The 24,721-nt window shown below is 52.2% G+C and overlaps 2 protein-coding genes across 13 annotated transcripts; both read right to left on the bottom strand.

Moving 5' to 3' along the window:
* Nucleotides 1-1,493: 1,493 nt before the first annotated feature.
* Nucleotides 1,494-10,989, bottom strand: RUSC1 (RUN and SH3 domain containing 1). Of its 11 annotated transcripts, none has more exons than XM_082612824.1 (12): nt 10,754-10,988; nt 8,604-10,055; nt 7,916-8,326; nt 6,798-6,896; nt 6,546-6,628; nt 6,253-6,427; nt 6,059-6,164; nt 5,820-5,866; nt 4,596-5,145; nt 3,741-3,869; nt 2,291-2,346; nt 1,494-2,222 (listed from the first exon to the last, which is right to left on the bottom strand). In XM_082612824.1, the coding sequence occupies exons 2-12, from the start codon at nt 9,967-9,969 to the stop codon at nt 2,173-2,175; spliced, it is 3,072 nt and encodes a 1,023-aa protein (XP_082468950.1). In that variant the 5' UTR covers nt 9,970-10,055; nt 10,754-10,988; the 3' UTR covers nt 1,494-2,172. The 11 variants fall into 11 exon arrangements, 10 of the variants coding, with proteins under 10 accessions (XP_082468950.1, XP_082468944.1, XP_082468948.1 ...); XR_014293301.1 differs by lacking the exon at nt 1,494-2,222 and adding an exon at nt 2,991-3,075 and having other exon boundaries at nt 2,280-2,346; nt 10,754-10,989; XM_082612818.1 differs by lacking the exon at nt 2,291-2,346 and having other exon boundaries at nt 10,754-10,986.
* A 116-nt stretch (nt 10,990-11,105) lies between these two features.
* Nucleotides 11,106-21,398, bottom strand: FDPS (farnesyl diphosphate synthase). 2 transcript variants are annotated; one of them, XM_082612829.1, is made up of 10 exons: nt 21,319-21,398; nt 20,005-20,167; nt 18,013-18,153; nt 13,760-13,840; nt 13,492-13,614; nt 13,049-13,137; nt 12,883-12,955; nt 12,105-12,182; nt 11,868-12,002; nt 11,106-11,364 (listed from the first exon to the last, which is right to left on the bottom strand). In XM_082612829.1, the coding sequence occupies exons 2-10, from the start codon at nt 20,143-20,145 to the stop codon at nt 11,164-11,166; spliced, it is 1,062 nt and encodes a 353-aa protein (XP_082468955.1). In that variant the 5' UTR covers nt 20,146-20,167; nt 21,319-21,398; the 3' UTR covers nt 11,106-11,163. The 2 variants fall into 2 exon arrangements, with proteins under 2 accessions (XP_082468955.1, XP_082468954.1); XM_082612828.1 differs by lacking the exon at nt 21,319-21,398 and adding an exon at nt 20,244-21,298.
* Between the last annotated feature and the right edge of the window lie 3,323 nt (nt 21,399-24,721).

Raw genomic sequence — 24,721 nt, 5'->3', positions numbered from 1 at the left:
ACATTAGTAGTAAAGTTTTTTTAATCTTTATTTTTTTAACCTTTAATATCCCTTTAATACCTTACAGGTGTTCTATTCTAGATACTATGTAATGATACTAGTACAAAACTAATTTCATATCAATGTTTGTCCTATCTCAAGATGTCGTGCAAGGAAGCCCCCTGTTCTGTTACCTGAGAACCATTAGGCTCCAACTGCCAATATCACCATATCTCCCTGATGCTCTGACAGTATTGTTCTAGGACTCCTCCCAGTTTTGAGGATTACCCACTATAAAACCGGGCACGTAGGGATAGGAGTCAGGAAAAGGAGAGGGCAGGTTGACTCACAGGAAATGAAAGCTCTGTATCAGTAAAGGATTTCTGAAACTTTAGAATCATGCCCCCCCACAAAGATTACTCTGTAGATCTCACTTTAAGAAATATTGGTACCAAAGTCATCTTTTATATCTACTCTTTTATAAATTAAAACTTTATAAAAATAAAACTTCTTTTTGCAGGAGTAATTTGCAATTGAAGAAGCATAAACTTGAGTATTCCCGCTCTTAAGAATATAACTGAATTCCCAGAGGCTCTCAGAATCCAGTTTGAAAAACATCACCCTAGAAAACACCTGAAATGCAAACTGAGGTCCAAAACTGAGAGGGCCGCCAAACACAAAAAGCAAAATTAAAGCAAGTAGCAGATGAATAACAAATTGGCCAGGAATGGGGAGCATTAAATCTTAGAAAATGGCTAAAGTATGAGACATCTGATTCTAACCAACCCTGCCCCTGAGTATTTCCAAAGCTTCGGATCTAAGATTTTTATTTCCTTAAGTCCTTTCTCCTAACACCAGCCTATTGTGCTCTTAACCAAGTTCCCAAAGATGAAGGAAAACTTAAAATTTCTTTCCTCTGTTTCACCTCATAGTTCTCAGCTTCTCCCTAACTTTCCTGTTGCCTGGTTATAATTATAGCTTTCTATTCATCTAACGTTTTAGTGATTCTCCTCTAGGCAGTCATTTATAGTGATTTCCAGCCCCATCCTCCAAGCTCTAGAGCATTTAGCTATTCTCATTTCAAAAGCCTGAAATTCATTAACTCCTAACAAAGGAATAGATGTCAAGTTATTATGCTTCCTAAAATTATAGCACCACAGAATGGTGATATTAAATAGAAAAAAAATGTGTCCCTTCTTAAAACCTTTAATCCTTCCCATCACCTCAGACAGGAGTCTGATAAGTACAATTTCATGGACTAAGTCTTCCCAACTCTCCCATATCTCCTCAGGCTCCTACCATTATCAGTCTCACCAAGCAAAGATATCAAGTCTCAGGCTAGAGAGGCACTTCCTGCAAGTCAGGCACCAATCGGGGGCTACTTCACCATTCCTAAGGGAACAGAAAGAACTAGACCTGGGCTAGGAAGGAAGCATCTCCCTTGGGCTCCCCATAACATGGCCTCCCTCCCCTCCTCCCTAGCCTATGTCCTGAAACCGACAGTGACAGACACGTTCAACTCCCACTCTTTATTGGGACAAAGGAAGAAGAAGGCAGACTGACACCACAGGGCCACCCGCCAGGGGTGTCCAGACTTCAGCACCTAGTACAGCATGAGTATATCATAAATACAGGCAACATGGGATGGGTGGAGTGGGGAAAGTTTCCATACACAGGAAGAAGCCTAGAGGCCCTTCTAGTCTTGGAAACAGGCATATACTGCACTGGCACAATCTACTTACAGATGAAAAAGATAGAGGGGGGCTAGATTTCCATTTTGCAGATAGGGAGCTATTCCCTACTGCGGATTGGAAAGAGGAAAGAGATTGCATGGAGGGAAATGCCTTTTTATACATTTGGAAGAAGAGCAGATTTCACCTTATAGATGGGTATGGGAGGGAAGGAGGAAAGTTTATTCTACATGTTAGCAGAAATGGATGTGGGAAGAAAGTGTCATTTTGCAGACAGGGAAAGTACTTCGGGATGATCAGTTTACATGGGGGAGTGTTCACAGGCCATTCCATTCCCAGGTGACAGGAGGGAGAGAGGTGCAGGAAAGGAAAAGGTCCTAGGCCTAGAGAACAAGAGAGGTGTACCCCACAGGCACCAGCCCCTCCACTCCATCCTTCCCACAGCGGAGCCAGTCCTCATCCACAGTGGCGATGACATGCAGCACTTCCCCATGCCGGAAGCTCAGCTGGTCAGGTCCTGCAGCATTGTGGTCACAGAGAGCTCGGACTGCCCTGTGAGGAGCCAGAGGGAGATGCTGGGATGAAGTGAGGCAGGGGTGCCCCACTGTCCCCAGCCTCACCTTCCCACTGTATGGTATGTCCCTGTTGGTTCAGCTCAGTAAACATCAGTTGGGCTCTGGAAGAGACATGGGGACCATCTATCAACATGTTGATTCTATTTGGGGCCCCAGCCCTCTCCCGAGCTCCAAACCCCCGCTTTAGCTGCTTATTTGATGCAATTTGCACTTCTCTGGTGCTTCAAATTCAACATATGCAAACTAAATGACTCATCTTAGCCCTCCAAACCAGTCCCCTTGTGTCCCCTATAGTGGTAAGTGGCATCACCTTCCACCTAGTTGCTCCTGGCAAAAAACGGGCTGTCTCAGTCTTTACATCCAATCGATCACCAAAACCTGTTTGGTGTTTGTATCTCCCACCACTCCATTTATCTTTCTCTTCAACCCCACTGCCATTGTCCTCATTTAGGCCTCTATACTCTTTCTCTGGACCACTGGCATGTGATCTAACTGGTGTGCCTGAATCTTGACAACCCTCTCCAGCTCCATTCTCCAAACAGCAGTCAGAGAGCTGTTTAAGTCTAAAACTTAAAACAAGCAAGCCTATTATCACCAGGCTTAAGACCCTTCAATGGCTCCCACTGCCTTGGAGTGATGTCCCGGTTTCTTAGCTGGCCTCCTGAAGCCATCAACCTCCCTGACACCCTTCCAGCATCCTCCACGCCAGCCACAACTAATCATGTACTCATAGCTCCTCACTTACCACACCTGGGCTTCTCCACCTTTGCATCCTGTTCCTTCAGATGCACACCCCACACCATCACTAGGCCTTCTCTGAGTCCCCAGACCTGAGGAAGAAGCCCTGTCTCTATGGCTCCAAAGGACTCAGTCTTCCTTCCTAGAGTCTTTCCCACACAGAGTTGTAAATGCTCGTTTATTCACTGGTATCCCCACTGGAATACAAGCTCCTTGTGGGCAGGGACTCCAACAGGTTTTCCTTTGCATTCCCTCCCCCAGCATAATGCTAAGCACATAGTAAGTACTTGAAAAGTAATTGAATGGAAAATCAAGAAGCCTAATTCAATGGATTGAGAGAACCGAAGCCAGACCCTAAAGTCAACACAGCCCCTCATACCAAATTAGAAGACCCCACTAAAGAGAAGAACAGTGCCCCCATGGACACACGTGTGCGTTCGTATACACATACAGTAATAAAAGTTACCACTAACTGGGCACCTTCTGTGTGCCAAATGCTTTTATATTGAATAAAATCACGTTTAGTCTTCATGACAACCATAACAAAAGTATAAATTATCCTCTTTTTACAGAGAAAGAAACTAAGGTTCAGAGAAATTAGTGTCACACCAATAATAAATAGCAAAGATGCAATGCAAACCAAGCACTGTCTGACTTTACAGCCCAAGGCCGTTTACACCACCTCCCATCTACTCTGTGAAAACAGAAAAACACATATGTATAACACACACACCGCTTTCTCCCCGACCCTCCTTACCTGTGGGTCTGTGCTGTGCTGGGTGCCGAGACCTCAAGTTTCCTAGGAGAAGAGGGAGTCTCGGGAGGTGCCCTCCGCTTCACCAGAGCCAACACACTCACTGTCGGGGACAGCCAGCTGGATGGTCTCCTGGAGGAAAGGATGCAGGGTCACAGAGGTCAACCCATCTCCATAAAAAGAACCCAGGTACCCAGGACTTTGGAGGGAGGAAGAAGCTGAGGGACACAACTGTGGTTCAAAAGAGGTCAGGAGTTGGTCACTGCTGACGGCAGAGTGGCAGTTGTGGGACAGTTACCTTTAGGGTGACTAGGGAGGTGACAACGAACGTCTACAACACCAAAAACTACAAAGGGACCTATGGAACCAGCAGGCTTAGATCCAGAGGGTCACTAGAGAGTACCTGAAGCCATTAAAGAGCTACCAATGGTCAAAACCTAGAGCAGGAGTTGGCGAATTTTTTCTTTTTTTCTAAAGGGCCAGAAAGTATTCTTGGCTTTGAGGGCCAAGAGGCAAAATGGACAATATTATGCAGGTATTTACATAACTGTTAAAACTTAACGACTTAAGAATATAACCATTTTTACTTCAGGGCTGTAGAAAAGCCAGACTGTCAACCTCTGACCTAAAGGATCCCTACCGAGTTTCAAATTGGGGTGACTGAGGGAATTCCCTGGCGGTCCAGTGGTTAGGACTCGGCGCTTTCACTGCTGGGGCCCGGGTTCTCAATCCCTGGTCCAAGAACTAAGATCCCACAACCTGCGTGGCGCGGTCAAAAAAAAAAAACAAACAAATTGGGGTGACTGAGGGCTCTGAGAGGAGGTCAGAGGTCATGGAGAGGACCAGGGACCCCATTACCTGGACTTTGGGGCTCCACTTTCAGTTTCTGTGAGGCCCCCAGGCACTCCAAACAGTCTCCCCAGCCATACGCCTCTGCCTGGTGCAGCTTCCTCTGCGGGCAGGGACCTCTCCTGTGCGACCTCAGTTGCAGTCCTGTGATGCCTCGATCCCCACCGGGGAAGAGGGGAGCCCTCGGTGCCACCAGAGGCGTAGACCCGGGAAGCCTGGGTCAGCTGCTCCCACCAGCTGCCTTGGGTAGGAGGGCTTGAGGGGGCCGAAAGGCCTGGAGGGGTCTCCCCAGAAGCCCCCCGGAGGCTCTGGGCCAGCCGACCCCCCCAGTGCAGCATGGCTTGCACAGTCTGCTGCAGGGCTGGAGGTGAGCCTGGGGGGTCAGGGGCCTGAGGCAGGCCCAGGGGCAGGTGGTGGTGGTGCTCAAAAAGCAGGTCCAGGTGGAAGGTGAGCACCGACAACGGCTGCAGCAGGAGCAGCAGCTCCGTGGACAAGGAGGGGCAGCCACCCCAGGCCAGGGAGAAGAAGCCGGTGGGCAGGTACAGGAGGGACAGCAGGCCTGGGAAAGAGCAGGCTAACATCAGCCCCTGCTCTGGGCCTAGTCCAGAGCATCAGCCCACCAATCAGCGAACATCCTCCCAGGCCTCTTACTATGCTGGGCACTGGGGCAGAGAGAGGGGGACACGGAGGGGTGCAGAGCTGCCACATCCCCGCCTGTGTGGAACCACGGCCTAGAGAGGGAGACACATGTAGAACGTGTGGTGACAAATATATAACGAAAAGGAGGACTTGAGGGCCATGGGAGAAAAATGGGTGGGCGGGGTGGGGTGAGTTAGCCTAGTTTGAGGTGGGGGTGGAGCCTTGCTGAAGAAGGACCCAAAAGATGAATGAAAGTTAATGAGGAGGCAGGAGGAGCAGAAAGCCTTTTCTAGGTGGAGGGACAGTAAAAATAGGGCCCTGGGGCAGGAAGAACAGGAAAGGAAGACTGTCACAGGACCAGGGAAAGCCCAGACCTGAAGTCAGCGAGCAGAAGAAGGCAGAGGCCAGATAACCAAGACTTTGGAGGTTACAGTGAGGATTTGGGTCGTTCCTCCTATGGACAATAAGACTCCTTGAAAGAGTTTTAAGCAAGAGAGTAGTAAGATCTGGCACCAGGGGGAACCAACAGAAGAGATCCCTTCCCCCACCGGCCCCAGCCTAGCACCCCCATCCTCTCCCATCTGAGCCTCTGACCTGCATCTTCCTGGAGACTGGAAAACCACAGCTCCAACTGCTTAGTGCTGGGGGAGAGAGGAGGGAACAGAAGTTCAAGGAGGTGGAGAACTCCAGCCCCCTGTGGGTGGAGGATGGGAGATGAGATTGGAAGAGGGAAGGCCTTCTCTGGGGATATGGGGCACCCACCAAGTGTCCCACCCATGACACTCCTGCCGTCCCCAGGCCATGGGAGGGATGCCAGAAAGAAGGCCACTCACTTGAGGAGGCCCAGGATGAAGGCGTGGAAGCGGCTACGGCTGCTTCTTAGCAGGGCCAGACGGCTGACCTGGCCATACAGGGTTCCGAGGGAACGGGCGCTGGAGCCTGAGGACACAGGGCGCAGTCAGCCAGGCCCAGTCACTGCCCCAGTCCCTACCCCCGCCCGCCCAGCCCCCCACTCTCCCCCCTTCACCTGGCTTCACAGACGCCTCCACCACGCTCCAGGGGCTGCTCCGGCGCTGCCCAGTGATGAGGTCTTTCCGGAAAGGCTTCAGCCCGTCGGCCACCAGGGCATGGAGGGCCGGACAAAGGGTGGTCAGCACGAGGTGCCCCACATCTGGGCTCAGACGGCTATCCCCCAACTGGGCCTGGAGGCAGTGCAATGGGCATGGGTCCAGAGATACCTCCAGCCTTCTCCCCACCGATTGCTCCTGCGCCTCAGAGCTACATTCACCTCCTCAACCCCAACGCCCTTCCCACAGGCACCTTCACCTTCTGCACTAAGTTCCGGGCAGCCCCAAAGTGCGAGATGATTTTATCCACTGAAGCGCTGACAGCTATCAGGAGACCTGGGTGGGGGGCAGGGAAGGGAAGAAGCGTCAAAGCCCCCTGTCTCTCCCCAGGCAAACCCCAAGGAACTTGGAGAGCCCGGTTTACACAATTTGACCCTGAGAGAGGAAGGCCTAAGCGAGGGGAAGTTGATTCCCAAGCCAAGGGTCAAAAGTCAGGGTGTCCTACCTTTTTTCTGCTCCTGCAGCTGGCCAGTCCCACTCTGGGCTTCTGCCATCCACAGTCGCTGGTCCCCGGGGACGCCGGTGAACGACCAGGAACTACGGACTGGGGAAAAGGAAGAAGAAGGCAGTGACACTTACCAGGGGTTACCCCAAGGACTCCAGGTTTCCACACGGGTCATCTCCCGTGGGTCTGCAGCATCCCTGCCCTTGAAGTCTTGGGAAAGGGAGCACAGGGCTGGGTGGAGCATAGGGCAGCTCGACCCGGGCTCCCAGAGTGAAATCTTGCACATATCTCAGCACTGCCATCCTGCTCCCCACTTCCCGGTTCCTATTTCCCTTCCTCACGGCCCAGCTCCCACCTCTCCTCGATCCCGGAAGTCCCGACGTGGGGTAGCCGCGCTCACCTCCCGCCTGCCAGGCAGGGGCCTGTAAGGCGGGAGATGACAGGGCGAGGGAAGGGAGGGGCAGCCTTGTGCCCGCCGCCCGGGGCCCTTGTCAGGTCTGCAGGGACCCAAGGAGCACGTGGGGAGCCTGGACCAATGGAAAGACAGACAGACGGGAAAGGGAGGAGAGACGGGGGAGAGGAGACCCAAGGATTGGGAGGCTGGAAGGCGCCGGAAAGGGGAAACCGGGGTCCTGCGCCAGCATCTCGGAGGAGGGCTCCCGCTGCAGCCCACGTGGGGCTGGCCCCATGGAGAAGGAGTGACCAGAACCCCTTCGGCCAATGAGCTCAGCGAACTTCACCCTCTACCCTTCCCGAACAAGGTAGGGATCAGCCTCGAACTGCACTGGCCAGGGAATTCCACAGAGGGTGTGACCCAAGGTCCTTACCAATGGACTTGCTGGGACCCCCTTAAACGCATGGAAGCCTGCTAAGCCCGTATCCACTATGCCCGGGCCTCGAGGGAGAGTGGCCGGGCCACGCAGCGGGGAAAGCAGCAACCTTCGCCCAGTACAGGGAGCCAGCAGGGACAGACTCCCCAGTACCAATGAACTTAGAATCCGCCCAGGTTGAAGGGCAGGACCCAGAATCGGTCTGGGCGAGGATGGGTGGGGCTTTGGAGTGGGCGGGGCAGCCCCGCCTGAGGCGTGGCCCGCGGGGCTGGCCCGGGTCCGTCTTACGTAGCCTGGGAGGAGGCGGTGGGCTCCTGGTCCAGCGAGGGGCCTTCGGCGGATGAGGTGGCCGTGGCAGCGGGGGGGCGGGTACCTGGCGGAGTGGGGAAGCCGCGGCAGGGAAGGTGCTACTTCTGGGAAAGAGCGGGGACAGCAGCAGTGCCAGCTCAGGGCTGGCCAGGCAAGGCAGGTCCCCCCTAGCCGGAGGCGAATAGGCCCCCACCGGGGACAGGCGGACAGGCAGCAGCTGCTCCTCTGGGGGACTCGGCGCCCCCAGTAGCCGCAGCCTAGCGCCGGGCCAGCCGGCCAGAGGCGCCAGGAGCAGAGACCCAGCTGCGGCCGCGCCCCCACCCTCCAACAGGGGGCGCCCGTCAGCCGAGAACCGGAAAACCAGAGGCCGAGGGAGCGGGAGGGGACCGGCTGCAGGCGGGATTGGCGGGGCAGGTGCGGAGGGGAAGGAGGCCAGCGGGATGGGCAGCCAGGCAAGGAGGGGCGGGAGAAAGAGGGAGCAAAGAGTTAGTCCCGTAACCCAAGGACCCACCCAGTTTCCCTTTCCCGGAGCGCTCCCTGGTAGAAGGGGACGGGAAGGATGGGTGACACAGAATGGAGGGAAGACAGGGGGTCGGGTTGGAAGCTTTGGAGGTGTGGGCGAGGCCAAAGCCCAGCCCCCCTCTCGCTACCTCCAGTGGCCTCTTACCCTCAACGCTGGCCTGCGGGCCTGGCTCCTCCGGCTCCTTTGCAGCTGGGGCCTCCTCACCAGCAGCTGGGCTCCCCGCCCTGCCCTCTTCGGGCTGCCCCTCTGCTATGGGCTGCAGCCCAGGTCGGTTCTTCTTCCTCCGGGGAGGAACGGGTGGAGGTGGGGGCCGGGGCGGGACCAAGGCCCAGCCAGCTGGGGGGTCTCGGGGCGGGACTGGCGGGGGCGGGGCCCGGCTTCGGGACCTGAGTTCCTTGAAGGTGGTGACATCCCGGGGAGGCGCCGGGGAGCCACCGAGCGACCCCGTGGGGGGCAGCTCGGTGTCTGGCGAGAAGATGATGAGCCAGTCACTGCGGTCTTTCTTGGCTTGCGGCACGAGGGGCAGCCCTGGGCCCCGCTTGCGCTTCTGGGCCAGCTCGTGGAAGGACGTGATTGTCCGGTGGGGCACTGGCTCCTTGCTGACGTCACTTCTCCATCCCCCATCAGTTTTCCCTGCATCTGTTTTGGAGCCCGTATCAGTTATTCCTGTATTGGTCTTCCAACCGGAGTCGAATTTTCCAGGTTCAGTTTTCCAGCTAGAGTTAGTAGTCCCATTGACTTTCCAATCAGAGTTATTGTTCTCAGTGATTTTCCAGCCAGCTTCAGTTTTCACTTTGTCAATTTTCCAAATGGGGTTGATTTTCCAACTGGGTTCGGTTTTCCCAGCATCGATTTTCCCATCATCAGCCTCTAGGAGGTCAGAGGTAGGGAGGTCCTGCTCCTCAGACTCATCCTCTTCCTCTAGTCCTGGGGAACGCAGGTCCTGGCAGGTGGTCAGGGCATTGCAGTTGGAGTCCAGGCCAGGGCCAGGTGGAGAGGAAGCTTCAGAGCAGGAATCAGGAGAGCAACAAAAGCTGTCTGGGGAGCAGGCGCCTGGACCTGCAGAAGCCAGTGGGGAGCCTTGCTCCAGAGGAATGATGCTGGGCTGAGGGTGGACATCCTCATTGCCAGGGAGGTCCCTGGAGTAGACCGAGATGGGGGACTCATCAGGGCTAAGATCTGAGCAGGAGCTGAGAGAGGAGGAGCAACCCGGGTCCGAGGGAGAGGCAGCCCCCTCTTCGTCCTGTGCTGGGTCCTGCCGGTTTTCTACGCCTGGCCCATGCTCCTGGCAACATCGGCAGGGAACGGCTGGGCTGTTGGAATTGGCGTCCACCAAGGTCCCGCTGCAGGGGCCCCGGCTCTCCTTGCCCCCAGTGTCCCCTGGGGGAGGGGATGTGCTCAAGGGCCCCTCCCGAAGCTCCGGACGGCGGGACAAGTGCAGGCCCAGAGAGACATGCTGGAGGTGGATGTGGTTGAGGTTGCAGAGTAAAGCCCTCTGAGGGGACAGCATGGTGCCAGCGGCGACGGGATGGCCTCTAGAGAATGAGAAGGAGCAGGCCTCTCACATCCACCTACCTGGCAACCGCAGAGGCAGCCCTAGAAGACAGGGATGGTGAAACCCAGCCAGTGAGGGAGCGGGCCGCGGGAAGGACACGGAGGTGACTGACGGCTGGGGCAGGCCTGGAAAGGCGCCTTGGACAATATTTAAATGAGATGCAAATAGACATCGACTGGCCATTAGTTTCCGCTGCAGTGTTTGCAGGTGGAGTCGAATGTAACCCCCCGGGAATGGGGCGGGGAGGGTCAGAGAATGCGGCTGCGCTCTCGATCTCCTTGGAGGTGCGGGGGCTTGTAAAAGAATGGGGCCCAGAATGGGCTCCGGCTCCTCTCTGCTGCAATCTGGCCCTGCTCCCCAGCCTGCCCCTCACTCCCAGGGGAAGGGGTCAAGGGACGCCCCGCCCAGATGCTCTGAAATTGGGTGGTGGGGAGGCTCGTCTGGCTGGTTGATGCAGGAAAGGGGCGGGCGTGGGGGAAAGGACGGAGCAGCCGTCATCATGTCAACTCCGCCTGGCAGGCAGGCCAGCCGGCACGGACACCGAGCTCCGGCCTCCAGCCACGGTGCACGTTCACCCTGCTCCGAAGACCAGCGCGTCTATCCATTCTCTCCGCACTTGTCTCTATCATCCAGCTACCACCCCACCCCTTCTCTATTCATTTTTTACCGCTAACCTCTCTTGCCCCACCCCGCGTGCCCCAATCCGTCCATCCACACCCACAGGACGAGCCATCCTCACCAGGGTCCTCCTGCAACCGCTCCAGCGTCTGCTCCTTCTCAGCTCGGGTCCCCGCCCGGCCCGCACAGACTGGAGGGGAGGGGAGCTGGGACAACCCGCCGCCAGCGCTGCGCAGCCGCGCCCCTTCACGCATGGGCGTGGCGTGGCTCAGACCCAGCCCCCAGCGCTTGACGTCTCGCCTGAGCCACCCACCCAGGCCCGGCTCAATGGCTTTTGATGCGTCCTAAGCTTTCAGTCCCAAGGGGGTCCTGAAGCCAAGGCCCGAGGTCCTCGCTTCCATGCAACTGCCCCCCACCCTGCCCATTCTAGACAGAGCTGCGCCCCTGGCTGGCACAAGCAGGAACAGAAGAACCACAGGTTAGACGACAATTTATTGAGAGCCTCCCCTCTCCACCTTCACAGTCTCTGAGTCACTTTTTCCGCTTGTAGATCTTGTTTGCTAGCCCCAGGAAGATGGCTGGGGGCAGGGGCGCAGCATACTGCTCAATGAGACCCATAATGCGGCTGTAACTGTGTTCCTCGTACTGCGTGAACACAGCCCGAAGATTCATCTCCTCGTATAGCGCCTTTACCCGGGCCACCTTCTCGGCCTCATTCTGCCCATAGTTCTCCTGAAGGATTGGGGGCAGGAAAATGGGTTTATTAATCTCCCCCCAGCACCTCCAGGTCCCCTCTCCTTCCCCCATCCAGAAAATCCAGAACATCTCCAATGCCATTCACTCCATTCCTGCCTCCAGTTTCAAGTGTCTCTTAGTATCTAAGATCTTGAACCTCCCCCTCCCCCTCCCCATCCCAAATGCTCAGATAGTGGCTCAGGCCTCAGTTTCCTCTAGCCCAGGTTTTCTCAACCCTTGGCACATTTGAAATTTGGGGCTGGATAATACTTTGTGTGGAAAGCTACTGTATGCATTGTAAGATGTTTGGCAGCATCTCTGGCCTCTACCCACTAGAGAGACCTGAGGCACGTGCACACACACCAAGTTATGACAACAAAAAAATGTCTCCTGACACTGCCAAACGTCCTCTGGTGGGGGGCAAAATCATCCTCACTGAAGAACCAATTCTCTATCCCCTTTTTCAGCAGCTCAGGGATCCACAGCCCTCTCTCAGGCACCTGCAGGATCTGGCGCTGTTCCGGAGAGGCCCGTTGCAGACACTGAACCACCAGCCAGCTGCACTTGTTGTCCTGGATGTCAGTGCCGATCTTGCCCGTCACACTGGGATCCCCAAAGAGATCAAGGAAATCATCCTGGGTGGGGGCGGGTGCAGAAAAGGAGGAATGAAGAGGCTCCAAGGCAGGGAAGGAGGAAAGGTGGAGCCTTTTCTCTGCCAGTGCCTCATGCCTTCCTACCTGAATCTGAAAGAACTCTCCCATCTCCAGCAGGATCTTCTTGGCATTGGCATGCTCCTTCTCCCCATCAATGCCCGCCTACAGTGAAAAGGGGATTAACAAGCCATACACCAGAGGTGCCTTCATCTTCCTGGCCGCTTCATTCCACAAGGTCTTGCCCCAGTGCAGCCCCCAAATCTCTCCTCTCCTTTCAGACATCCCTGGCTTCCCTGATCTGGGAAGTCCTGACTGATGGTCCAGCCCCTATCCTACTTATTTTAGCTAGGTCTTCCTGTGAGTCATAGCAGAGGTGAGTCCATTCTGGAGGCCCTCAGACTATCTCTTCTCTCACAAGGCTCAGTCCCTGAGTCACTCTGATCCTTCTTCCTAATCTTTTTGCCATTTCCAAATTCTTTCAGGATGAAAAGGAAACTTGGAGAAGGTCAGCATAGACAGTTAATCCCACCGACCTGCCTCCGAATCCAGTCTCCTCCCTCTCAGCCTGAATTATATCCTCCCCACTCCTGTCTGTATGCAGATGGAGGATTTATTGTTCCCCCTTGATGGGCCATCCACATTCATATTAACCACTCAGTTAATTTTTACAACAGTCCCATGGGTGGGGATTTTTATCCTCATCTCACAGCTGAGGAAACAAGACTCAGAGAGATTAAGTAACTTGCTCAAGATCACACAGCCATTCAATGGGGGCACCAGATTGTCCAAAGTTGTCTGCCCTGTGGCCTCCTATCCAAAAGCCCACATGCGCAGGGCAGCGAGGGTGGAGAGGCTCACTCACCATATACATAGCAGCAGCTACAGGAAGGTAAAAGGAGTAGAAAGCGGTCTTGTACTTGACAATAGATTTGTACCTGAGTACGGGGAGAAGATAAACTCCTCAGAAGGATAATGCCCCCGCCCCAGCCCTCCCTCACTGTCCAGATATGGTTCCCATTGTCCCTCACCTCTTTTCAGTGAATCTGCCAAGATCTACATTGCCCTGGGGGGCTGTGATGAGGTCCAGGGTCTGTCCGATCTCAGTCTGATAAGAACTCTAAGGAAGAGGAAAATGGCCCATGACCTGGGCTTTCTCCAGGGCTGGAGAACCCTGAAATCTTGGGCCCTACATCCCATATCAGTTGACAACTGGGCGGTCAGAAAGACAGCAGGAGGGAGAGAGGGGCCCAAGACTCAAGGCCCATCCAGTCACACACACAGTCCCTTACCACTCCTCAGTCACAGAGACACAAAAGCCCCTCTCATCACCACCACCCTCCCCAATTCCCTTCCCCATCCTGGCAAACCGAGGTATCTCCTGTGTCCCGAAACAAGCTAGACGAGAATGTCCTACAGAGGCCAAGGCTACTGTGGGCAGCCTCTGGGCACTGAGCCCTGGTCTGCAGCACACCTGCAGGAAGAGCTCAATCAGGTTCATATAATAGGGCTGCTCCCGGCAGTAGAACTTCAGCAGGCGGTAGACACATGCTTCCAGAAGGAAAGCATCATTGATTGCATCCAAACCTATGCCTGGCTGTCAAGGACACAGAAAAACAAGCAATCAGTCTTTGGCCTAGACTCATACCAAGAACCTGTAACTCTGAACACCTCCATAGGCTCCACGTGACCATCTCTGTGGCCTGTTCCCATGCCCACCGCTACCTTCCCGCCCACTTTACCTTCTGATACCAGCAGATCTGGCCCCGTCGGGTGAGGGATGAATCCATGATGTCGTCTGACACCACGAAGAAGGCTTGGAGCTAGGAGAATGAAAAGTGGAATAAGAGCCCCAGGGCTCCTTATTACTGTTCCTTCTACCAGAAACAGAGCTGCTGCTTTTGAGAATCACTGAGCTGGTAAGGAAGGTCAGGATGAGGAGGCCGAGGACTATTTTTTTTTTTTTTTTTTTTTGCCACACTATGTGGCATGTGGTATCTTAGTTCACCAACCAGGGACTGAACCCGTGCCCCTGCACTGGGAGCGTGGAATCTTAACCACTGAACCACCAGGGAAGTCCACCAAGGACTTTTCATCTGTGCTGTGGGACTTGGAAAGTTACATGACTTCTTTGGCTCAGGCTTCCCAACTATAAAAAGGGACAAAAACTCCCTTGTTTTCAAAGTAAGAGACACAACAGATCTCTGACATCTCCAGACAAGCAGCCCTAGACAATCCCTGGTATCAGGGGGATGATGAAACATCTTCATATACTGTACTCTCTTGCCAAAAACTTCAGTGAATGCTTCAGGTAAGATTTCTTCATGCAATTTGACTTTACATGACTTCTGGAACAAAAAAGCCTGTTCCTGTGTCCTCCCCGGGCACTCTGCTTACTTACCCCAGTGACCAGAAACAAAACCCCACCTCAGGGGGCTCATTTGGGAGCGCAGGTCTAATAGGATGGAACTGAAGTCTGACTTCTGGTAACTTTCACCCATGGGTCTTAAACATCATCAAAGGGCTTACTCTTCTGAGTGCCAGCCTACTTGAAGGTACCCAAACGTGCTGGTTCCCCAAAGGACTGTGAACTCCTTGGAGGCAGGGCAATGTGTTTGTCCCCCTGGCAGTCCCAGAGCCCAGCACAGCATGGTCCCGGAGTGGGTGTGTCATAAATGTTTGTCTAAGAAACAAATGAGAGAATGAAGCACTGTAACATCCCCCAGGATACTTCTCGCAGTCAGGCTACACATTCCGGCTCCTTCAAACAGCTTTTGAAGACATGGGTTTTGTTTTTTCTGGTTTTTTTGGCTGCACCACGCGGCTCGCGGGATCTTAGTTCCCTGACCAGGGACTGAACCTGGGCCCTCAGCAGTGAAAGTGCCGAGTCCTAACCACTGGACCACCAAGAATTCCCCAAAGATATAGTTTTTAAACCTTCACCCCACCCTGATCCCTGTATGTGCTTTAGTGGATCTGCATTGCTCAGAGGAAGTGCCCAACACCACCCACCAGCTCATGTGTGGGCAGTGCAGAAAGGGTTATGGCGATCGCTGCTCTTGTTCCAGGCGAAGTCCCTGGGGAAGAGGCATCCATCTGCACCTTGACCTCTGACTTCGCCCTGGGGTGGGACCTGGGTTTTGCACATTGGGGGCACACGTTTTATTTACAATGTGTTTATTTGGAGTGGCATTGTTCCCCTGAAGCCACAGGTCCGCTGCCTCCCCTGAGTGATTACAAGGGCCATCTGGTTTCAACCAGCACCACTCAACCAAGATTGTCTCCAAAGGACGTTCATTCTGTGGCCTCCCTCAATCTTCTCTGCCCCCCAACTGCACTTTCTATTTGTTAGAACTTTAAATCTATAGGGATGGTACCACCGTACTGGGTTGAGTTTTTTTAGTCATCTTCCCAGGTATGTACTATAGTGGGAAGTAACAGGAAATATACCACATTACCTATGTAGCATCCTTACCAAAATGTTTACCCTGATTATTTCCTCATGATATTAATCAGATTGGATTGTGAGATACTCTACCAAATAACTGGCCTGGACTTTAAAAAAAGTCAATTGTGATAGAGGAAGTATTCTAAAGATTGGAGAAGAACTACCAAATGCGATACATTACTCCTGCTTGGATCCTGGATGTTAAAAAAAAAAAAAAAAAAAAAAAAAAAAAAAAAAAAACCTATAGTGGACAATTGGGGGGGATTTACAAGTATTTAAATATGGAATATACATTAGATAATATTTTAGTACCAATGTTAAATATCTTGGATGTTGCTATGATCTGGATGTGTCCCCCACCAAAATTCATATGTTGAAATCCTAACCTTCAAAGATGATGGTATTAGAAGGTGGGCTCTTTGGGAGGTGCTTAGGTCATGAGAGTGGAAGCCTCATGAAAGGGATTAGTGCCGTTATGAAAGAGACCCCACAGAGCTCCCTTGTCCCTTCCACCTGAGGACACAGCAAGGAGATGCTGGCTATGAAACAGGAAGAAAGCCCTCAGCCAACCGTGCTGGTGCCTTGATCTTGGACCTCCCAGCCTTCAGAGCTGTGAGATATAAACTTCTGTTGTTTATAAGTGACCCAGCCTGTGGTATTTTGTTGTAGCAGCCCAGACAAAGATGTGATAACAGTATTGTGGTTACATAGGCAAATGTCCTCATTTTTAGGAAGTAAATGCTGAAGTAGAAAAATAAGAGATTGAAGGAGATGAGGTAGAAGTGAAAGGAAGATAGAAGCAGAAATTATAACAAAAATCATCCAAAACAATGGTGGACAGCTCAAATGGAATCCTGGAGAAGTGAGAGCAGTACAGCTGCATTTAAGAAAACACAGGGCGGGGGGCGGACTTCCCTGGTGGCGCAGTGGTTAAGAATCCGCCTGCCAATGCAGGGGACATGGGTTCGAGCCCTGGTCTGGGAGGATCCCACATGCCACGGAGGAACTAAGCCTGTGTGCCACAACTACTGAGCCTGTGCTCTAGAGCCTGCAAGCCACAACTACGTGAGCCCATGAGCCCACGTGCCACAACTACTGAAGCCCTCGCGCCTAGAGCCCGTTCTCTGCAACAAGAGAAGCCCCTGCACCGCAACGAACAGCAGCCCCCGCTCACCGCAACTAGAGAAAGCCCGCGCGCAGCAAGGAAGACCCAACACAGCCAAAAATTAACTCATTAATTGGTTTTTTAAAAAAAGAAAACATGGGAGTTCCCTGGTCGTCCAGTGGTTAGGACTCAGGGCTTTCACTGCCAGGGTCCAGGGGTCAATCCGTGGTCAGGGAACTAAGATCCCGCAAGCCTCATGGCACAGCCAAAAGAAAAAGAGAAAAACACCCCCAGGTGCACCCAGTGCGGCTGAGGTTAACAGCAACTGATTCTACCAGGTGAGCTGTTGGCCCCTCGCGCTCTCGCCTCCCTCCGCCCCACAGCTCTGCCCCTCTCCTCCTGCCCTTCCCTCCTTGCCCGCCCTCTGTGTTTACGGGCTCCTCGGCCCCTCCCGATCCCTAGAAGGGCACCAGGGGCCCTTCACCAGGGGACCCATCCACAGTGAGGCCATCGTCCTTCTACCTCCTTGGAGGCAAATCCCTATTCTCCAGCCCCATCTCTCTTACAGGCTCCAGATTGGAATTTCCAACACCTGCAGGACAGACAGCTCCGCCTGATCTGCTCATACCGAGAATGCGGTGTGGCTGACTCAGCTCGTCACGCCCTCCCTCGGGCCAGCTGCTCCTCTCCGCAGGGCAGAATCACCTGTCCTTCGCCAAGCCCTGAGCGTCTTCCTTCCTGGGCTCACTGGCCCCCTCCTCAGGGCCTGGCACCGCCGCCCCCAGAACCTGATCCCCCTGTCGCTAATGAAGACTTTAGGCCAGGCCAGCAAACCATACACCTTCAAGGGCCAAGTGAGCTTGGAGACAGGAAGATGTGGGGATTGGAGCAAGATAAAGACAGACCCACACATGTCCCGTCTTGGGAAAGTGGCCTCAATTCAACTTCAGCCAACTGTTGCTACATGGGACTCTGGACCCAGATCTAGCAATTTTCCAAGTAATGCTAGAAATCTGGTGTTTTATGTGAAATCTCTTCTTTGTTAGATTTAGGGAACTTAATTTGAAAATATTTTTGAAAACTACCAATGGGCTTCCAGTTTTCAATCTTTGCCACAGAATAACCTTCTAGAAGAACTATCTTACTTCTGTGGCTGTCCTCTGCTCAGAGAAAAGAGTTGACAACTTTATGGCCAGTTCCAAGGCCCTGGCCCACAGCAAGTCTACAGATGAAATGTGTACCTACTGGCAAAAGAGGTTCCCCACATTTGTTAACCCTTGGAGTAATTCACTAAGTCCAGCTGCAGCACACTAGAGGCACAGAAACCCAAACAACCAAGAAACCAAGTTTCAGGCCCATCCCTCCTTGCCCCACCCCATCCTACCCAGGGTACCCCACTCTAGTAAACCTCATCTTCTCCTGCCCCTCCCCCTTCCTCTTACCAGTTCCACACACCAGCCCACGGTCAGGGCCCGCCGGAGACTATCAGCATCCTGCTTTCTGGGCTCCACCAGCTCCCGGAACGCTACCAGCACTGTCAAACCCCGATGGTACTTGCCTCCGACGGCATTGTACTCCAGGACCTGGGGGCAAGGGCAGAGGGACAAGGCATCAGGGTTTACAGAGCAGCTATTCTGAGAGTTCTCCTTGCCCTTTCCCACTTCCAACCACGAGACCTAACTTTTTCCTCCTCGACCCCGACCCCTCCTTCAGGCAGCCTCTGGAATTGCTATTCTCTTGGCTTCTTCCCAAATCTTGGAGCACAGCTAGAAGTTCTCCAGTCCCCAGGCTCTCTCTGCATTGTCTTCTTCAGTACACTTAAAGGCTCCACACTGGAGATTAAAATCTGCTCCCAAACCCGGGACAGGGCTTGAACTGGGCGAAAACTCTGTACGTGCTACTGATAGGGACAGAGTAAAAGGACAAAGTAGGTAATTAAATAGTTAATCCCACTAGGGGACTGTAAGGAAAGAAAAAAAGTATGGGAGACCCCTGTAAGTTAATGATCACTGAAGAAAGCAGGTTTGCTTAACCACAAAACCAAGCAGGCCTGCTTAGCAACAAAGCCATGCAACAGAGCATAAGATATGCCCCAAAACAATAAAACAATGGTGGCATGAGACCCACATCCTGCCCAGTGAGTTCAGTAAGTTAATGACCCCTAGAACATGCTCTCTGCACACACAAAAAACAATTTATGGAAAGGCGACATTTCAGTGTAAAAGACCCTCATTGTACTGAGACCTGAAATAATTGTTCCATAGTGCCACGACAGTCCTGGCTTAAACATGTAGGGACAAGAAAACTCCCCTGCCCAACCCGGAGGAGGAGGTGATGATGAAAGCGTGACATCTACTCAAGAATGAGGAAGAAGATGGTCTTGTCCTCCTCCCCACTTTTCCTTTGATTATAAAACTGTAGCCCACGAAGTTCTTGGGGTGCAGCACCCTCTCACCCACTGGCTTGTAAGCCTCACAAGCATTCTATTCTAATAAATCACTTCTTTTCTATCACTTTGCCTCTTGCTGAATTCTTTCTGCGCTGAGACATAAAGAACTGGAGCTCCTCAGAGCCCCCCGAAACACCACCTAGAGGTTTCACTATGGGAATGGCTGACGTGCTCACGTCTCTCCTTCACCCCGTCCCCAATTCTCCTAACTTCCCCTTGACAGCCCATTCCTCCTTTCTCAGCCACCTCCTCCAACCCACAGTTCAACCTATCTGCAAATGAAAAGCCTCTTTCACTTTATTAAAGGCAAGTCCCCTACCCACAGAGTTGGCCAGAGGACAACTTGGAGGAGACGGAGGCTGGGGAACCCACTCCCCACTCCTCCAATGGCATCCCCTCCTGCTGGGGCCTCTCATTGTGCCTTCTGCTGCCCTGCTGTCAACCAGATCTAATCCGCTGGGCAGACTTCCCTTTTAATCTCCATCCCAGTGTAGACAGACATCCTTTTCCTTAGTTCCTCTCAGACAAATGATACAGCATTTACAAAAAGAATTACTGGATACTCCAAAAGAATAAAAGAATTAGGCAACTTAAGTATCCCAGCAGTAGCTCCTGTTCTAGAGCAGGGGTTTCTGATGATACACTAGTTTCACTCAGGCCCACTTCAGACTGCTTCCTCCCAGGTCCCTGACAAGGTAGCACCTTATGATTTCTGGACACCAAATTCCCTTTCTCAACAAAACTAAAGACTTAACAGGTTCAAGGCCCTCCACCCCCATACAAAGCAGTCTGGCTGGCTCAGCAGAACCACAAGGCAGGATTGATCAGCTGACTAAATATACCTGCCCAGGCCCCAGCCCCTCCAGAGTGGACCCAGAGTCACTCAGATAAAAGCCTGCTCCCATACCTGTCAAAAGCCAGAGCTGGATCCCACACATGCACAGAGAGTGCAAAGGTTCACTCTCTCAAGTCGTAAACCCCTCACCTCCTTGAGTCGGGCAATAGCATCTCCCGTCTCTGGGTGTCCAATGTCCTCCTCAGTCAGCACCCTGACAATCTGGGAGAAGTGCTGGATGAAATCCTGCCTTTCTTGGGCATAAACATCCAATTTCTGGTCTCCATTCATTCTGAGGGAGGAGTAAAATGCTCTGACAAGAGGGAGGACAAGTCAGAAATCTAATCAGCTGCTCCCCTCCCCAAGGCCCCTCACCCCGCCAAACTCACCGAGGCTCCTCTGTCCATGCTTGGCACCAGCAGCGGGCACTGTGCCAGGCCCCCAGGACTGGGCACCCATGCACCAGGGAGGGCTGCCGTAGGGAACCCAGCCACCTCTCCCGGGGCACCCAGCAGGGGGCTGGCAGCAAGAAGAACCCCACAGATCTCAGCCAGCGGGACAGGGGCAGCATGGGGGGTGGCATAGGGAGGGGGCATCGAGCACTCCCTGCAGGAGCAAGCACCAAAGGCAGATGCACGTTGTCAGCTCCCTGGGTCACCCTCCAAACTTTTACCTCCATACCCAGAATGCCCCACTCTCTTCTGGGCTGAGCTTGAGGACATTTACAGAAAGAAACGCAGGGAACAAATAGTATGGCTGGGTGACCAAGCCTCAAATGATCACACTTAAAATAAGACGGCTAGAACTTAATGCCACCTAACTTTATCCGGTTGAAAAACCGTCAACGCCTCCTCCAGGGAGCCTCTGGAATTGCTACACTCTTCGCTTCTTCCCCCAAGTTCTGGAGCACATGATAGAAGAGTCCAGAGTAAAGGACCTCAGGACTGGGGGCTGGGAGGACCCTTAAATCACCCTATTTTATGGAGGTCAAACTGAGGCTCTAGGAGATAGGAAGATACCTGGGGAGTGGGGAGTGTCAGCGCCAAATCTAGAACACAGGTCTCCTCTGGTAGGCGGGGAGAGGGGAGCACAGGCTCTGAGATGCCTCAAGAAGAGAAGTGAAAGAGGAACCCCTGGGTGCTATGGACATGTAGCCTGGGGCTCTGGGACTGGGCGTCCTGAGCCACACAGAACTGGGACTGCGCAGACAGCCTCGGAGCAACACTGGGTGGGTGGGGAGGGTTCGCAGCATAAGAGCAAAGCAGGGTGCAGTTATGCTGTGGGGTTCCAGGAAAGCACATGGCAGAGTTCAGGAGTTTCTGCACATCCACAGTGTCAGTCGGTCCCACCAACCCCCAAAACGGGGGAACTCTAACACAACAGACTGAACCTCCTGTGCCTTAAAGTATCGCTACAGAGGTAAGGCCGAGTTTCTAACCCCTGCCAGCCCTCGACCTCTCTCACCTGTTCCTGGACGCCAGTTGCTGCTCCAGATTGTTGGCTGGGTACTCCTAAAAGCCGGACCGCTCGGCGCTCAGCTCCCTGGGACTAGTAGTTCTCGATCTCCTTTCACTCTAGGCAGAAATGCTTCATTAGACTACAATTCCCGAAATGCCATAGGAGTGACAAGGACCACGCGATCTAGTGCTGGCTGGCTGGGCGGAGACGAGACACACTGATTGGCTGCTTCCCCTCGTATGAGCATGAGGCCCTGTAACCAACAGCCAATGGAAGGGCGGCGCTCAGGGCCGGAAGTTAGGAGGAGCTGGAGTGGGCGGAGGGTGGGGTGAGGATGGAGGCAGCCGAGGATGGAGGCAGCCGAGGTGAAAGCGAAACAGTTTGGGAATTCCCTGCACCCTAGCTCCGAGCTGTCACCTTTACTATGCACTTAAATTTTCATTATCTTCCTGTGCAGTTGAGTGGCACATTACTAAAAACCCAGCCGGACCAGCTTGGTCACTTACAGGTTGTCTAACTTAGGCAAATCATTTAACTTATCTGAGCCTCAGTTGACTTCCTTGAGACTATCTCCTCAGTTGACTTCCTTGAGACTATCTTCCCTCATGTGTTACATGAGGATAACACTGTGATATAAAGTATATAAAGTGCTTTAAGTGCTCAAGAAAGATAAGACTCAGCAGAAACTAGAAACTTTACCCTTACACACACACACACAACACTGCTTACCCACCCATCATGGGTAAATATAAAAGCTAAAACCATGAAAGGCTTAGAAGAAAACGTAATGGTAAGCCTTCATACCTTGGATTTGGCAATAGATTCTTAGATGTGGCACCAAAAGCATAAGCAACAAAAACAACAAATAGATAAATTGGACTTCATCGAAATTAAGATCTTTTGTACGTCAAAGAACACTATCACAGGAGTGAAAAAAAAACCTACAGAATGGGAGAAAATATTTGCAAATCATACATCTGATAAGAGTTTAATATCCAGAATATATAAAGAACTCCACAACAAAAATACAAACAACCCAATTAGAAAATGGACAAAGGACTTGAGTAGACACTTCTCCAAAAAAAAAATACACAAATGGCCAATAAGCACATGAAAAGATTCTCAATACCATTAGTCATTAGGGAAATGCAAATCATAATCATAATGAGATAGCACTTTACACTTAGTAATATGGCTATAGTAAAAACCAAAAAAATAAAAAACCTGAAAATAACAAACATTGGTGAGGATGTAGAGAACTTGGAATCCCCATACACTGCTAGTGAGACTGTAAAATGGTGCAGTCGCTGGGGAAAGCAATTTGACGGTTCCTCAAAATGTTAAACATAGAATTATTATATGACCCAGCAATTCCCCTCCTAGGTATATACCCAAGAGAAAACAGAGAGGCAAACAAACTTGTACACCAATGTTCATTGCAGCATTATTCACAACAGCCAAAAGGTGGAAACAACCCAAGTGTCCATCAACAGATGAATGGATAAACAACATGTGGTATATACATAAAATGAAATATTATTCAGCCTTAAAAAGGAAGGAAATTCTGACACATGATACCACATGGATGAATCTCAAAGGCACTGTGTTAAGTGAAATACACCAGATACAAAAGAAAAAATACTCTATGATTCCACTTACATGAGGTACCTAGAGCAGAGACAGAGAGTAGAATAGTGGTTGTCAGGAACTGGGGAGAGGGAAGGATAGGAAATTATTGTTTAACGGGTATAGCGTTTCATTCTGAGAAGATTTTAAAAGTTCTACAAATGGGTAGTGGTGATGGTTGCACAACAGTGTGAATACACTTAACGCCACTTAGCTGTACACTAAAAAAATGGTTTAAATGTTTTTTTTTTTGTTTTTTGGGGTTTTTTTGTGGTACGCAGGCCTCTCACTGTTGTGGCCTCTCCCGTTGAGGAGCGCAGGCTCCAGACGCACAGGCTCAGCGGCCATGGCTCACAGGCCCAGCCACTCCGTGGCATGTGGGATCTTCCCGGACCAGGGCACGAACCCATGTCCCCTGCATTGGCAGGCGGACTCTCAACTACTGCGCCACCAGGGAAGCCCTAAAATGGTCATTTTTATGTTAAGTATATTTTACGACAATAAAAAAATTATTACACCTACCTAGAGTAGAACTAGAGAGAGGTCCAGGAAAACATCATTACATAGTAAATTACAACCTGGGTGAGGAGGGTGTGACATTGCTAACATTTGGCAAGGCTGGGTTGCTAGGATGATCCGCCTCCACCTTTGGACAGGAATTCATAAGGAAAAAATAGGAACCTCAAAGGAAATTAGAGATCAGGTCAATAGAACCTTGGGTGCTAGGAGACTCCTCAAGGAAAGACACAAGGCTGAAAAAAAGGAAAGTCTCACTCCAGTTTCCCCATCCTATACCATGATGCCCCCCACCCCCAAATCATCCCACCCTTCCCCTCTCAGCCCCACGCAGCTGGCCAGGCACACCCATATGATTGTTGCAACTCCACCGTGAAATAAGGCCATTAAGGGAAAATTCCCTAGAGCTGTACTTTGTAGCAGGTGGAGCTCCTAGAAGGGACACCCCCCACCCCCCACCCAGGAAGAGGGTGGATAGAAAGTGGAGACCAATGCCAAGGGGGAGGGGGTTGGGAAGAAGAGTGGGGGTTAGCAGATGTAAACTATTATATATAGAATGCATAAACAACAAGGTCTTAAATATAGCACAGAGAACTAAATTCAGTATCCTATGACGAACTATAATGGAAAAGAATATTTTCAAAAAGAATGTGGACTGGGGCTTCCCTGGTGGCGCAGTGGTTGAGAATCTGCCTGCTAATGCAGGGGACACGGGTTCAAGCCCTGGTCTGGGAAGATCCCACATGCCGCGGAGCAACTGGGCCCGTGAGCCACAACTACTGAGCCTGTGTGTCTGGAGCCTGTGCTCCACAACAAGAGAGGCCGCAAGAGTGAGAGGCCCACGCACCGCGATGAAGAGTGGCCCCTGCTTGCCACAACTAGAGAAAGCCCTCGCACAGAAACGAAGACCAAACACAGCCAAAAATAAATAAATAAACAAATGTGGGGTTTAAAAAAGAAAAAAAAAAAAGAGAGAGAGAATGTGGACTTCCCTGGTGGTGCAGTGGTTGAGAGTCCGCCTGCCGAAGCAGGGGACACGGGTTCGTGCCCCAGTCCGGGAAGATCCCACATGCCTCGGAAAGGCTAGGCCCGTGAGCCATGGCCGCTGAGCCTGCGCGTCCGGAACCTGTGCTCTGCAACGGGAGAGGCCACAACAGTGAGAGGCCCGCATATGGCAAAAAGAAAAAAAAAAAAAAAAAAAAGAATCTGCCTGCCAGTGCAGGGGACACTGGTTGGACCCCTGCTCCGGGAAGATCCCACATGTCGT

Source organism: Mesoplodon mirus (assembly GCF_964341445.2).
Source record: "Mesoplodon mirus genome assembly, chromosome: 3".
Classification (NCBI taxonomy): Eukaryota; Metazoa; Chordata; class Mammalia; order Artiodactyla; family Ziphiidae; genus Mesoplodon; species Mesoplodon mirus.
The sequence above is the reverse complement of the archived record's forward strand: the minus strand, read 5'-3'. Positions and strand labels throughout refer to the sequence as shown.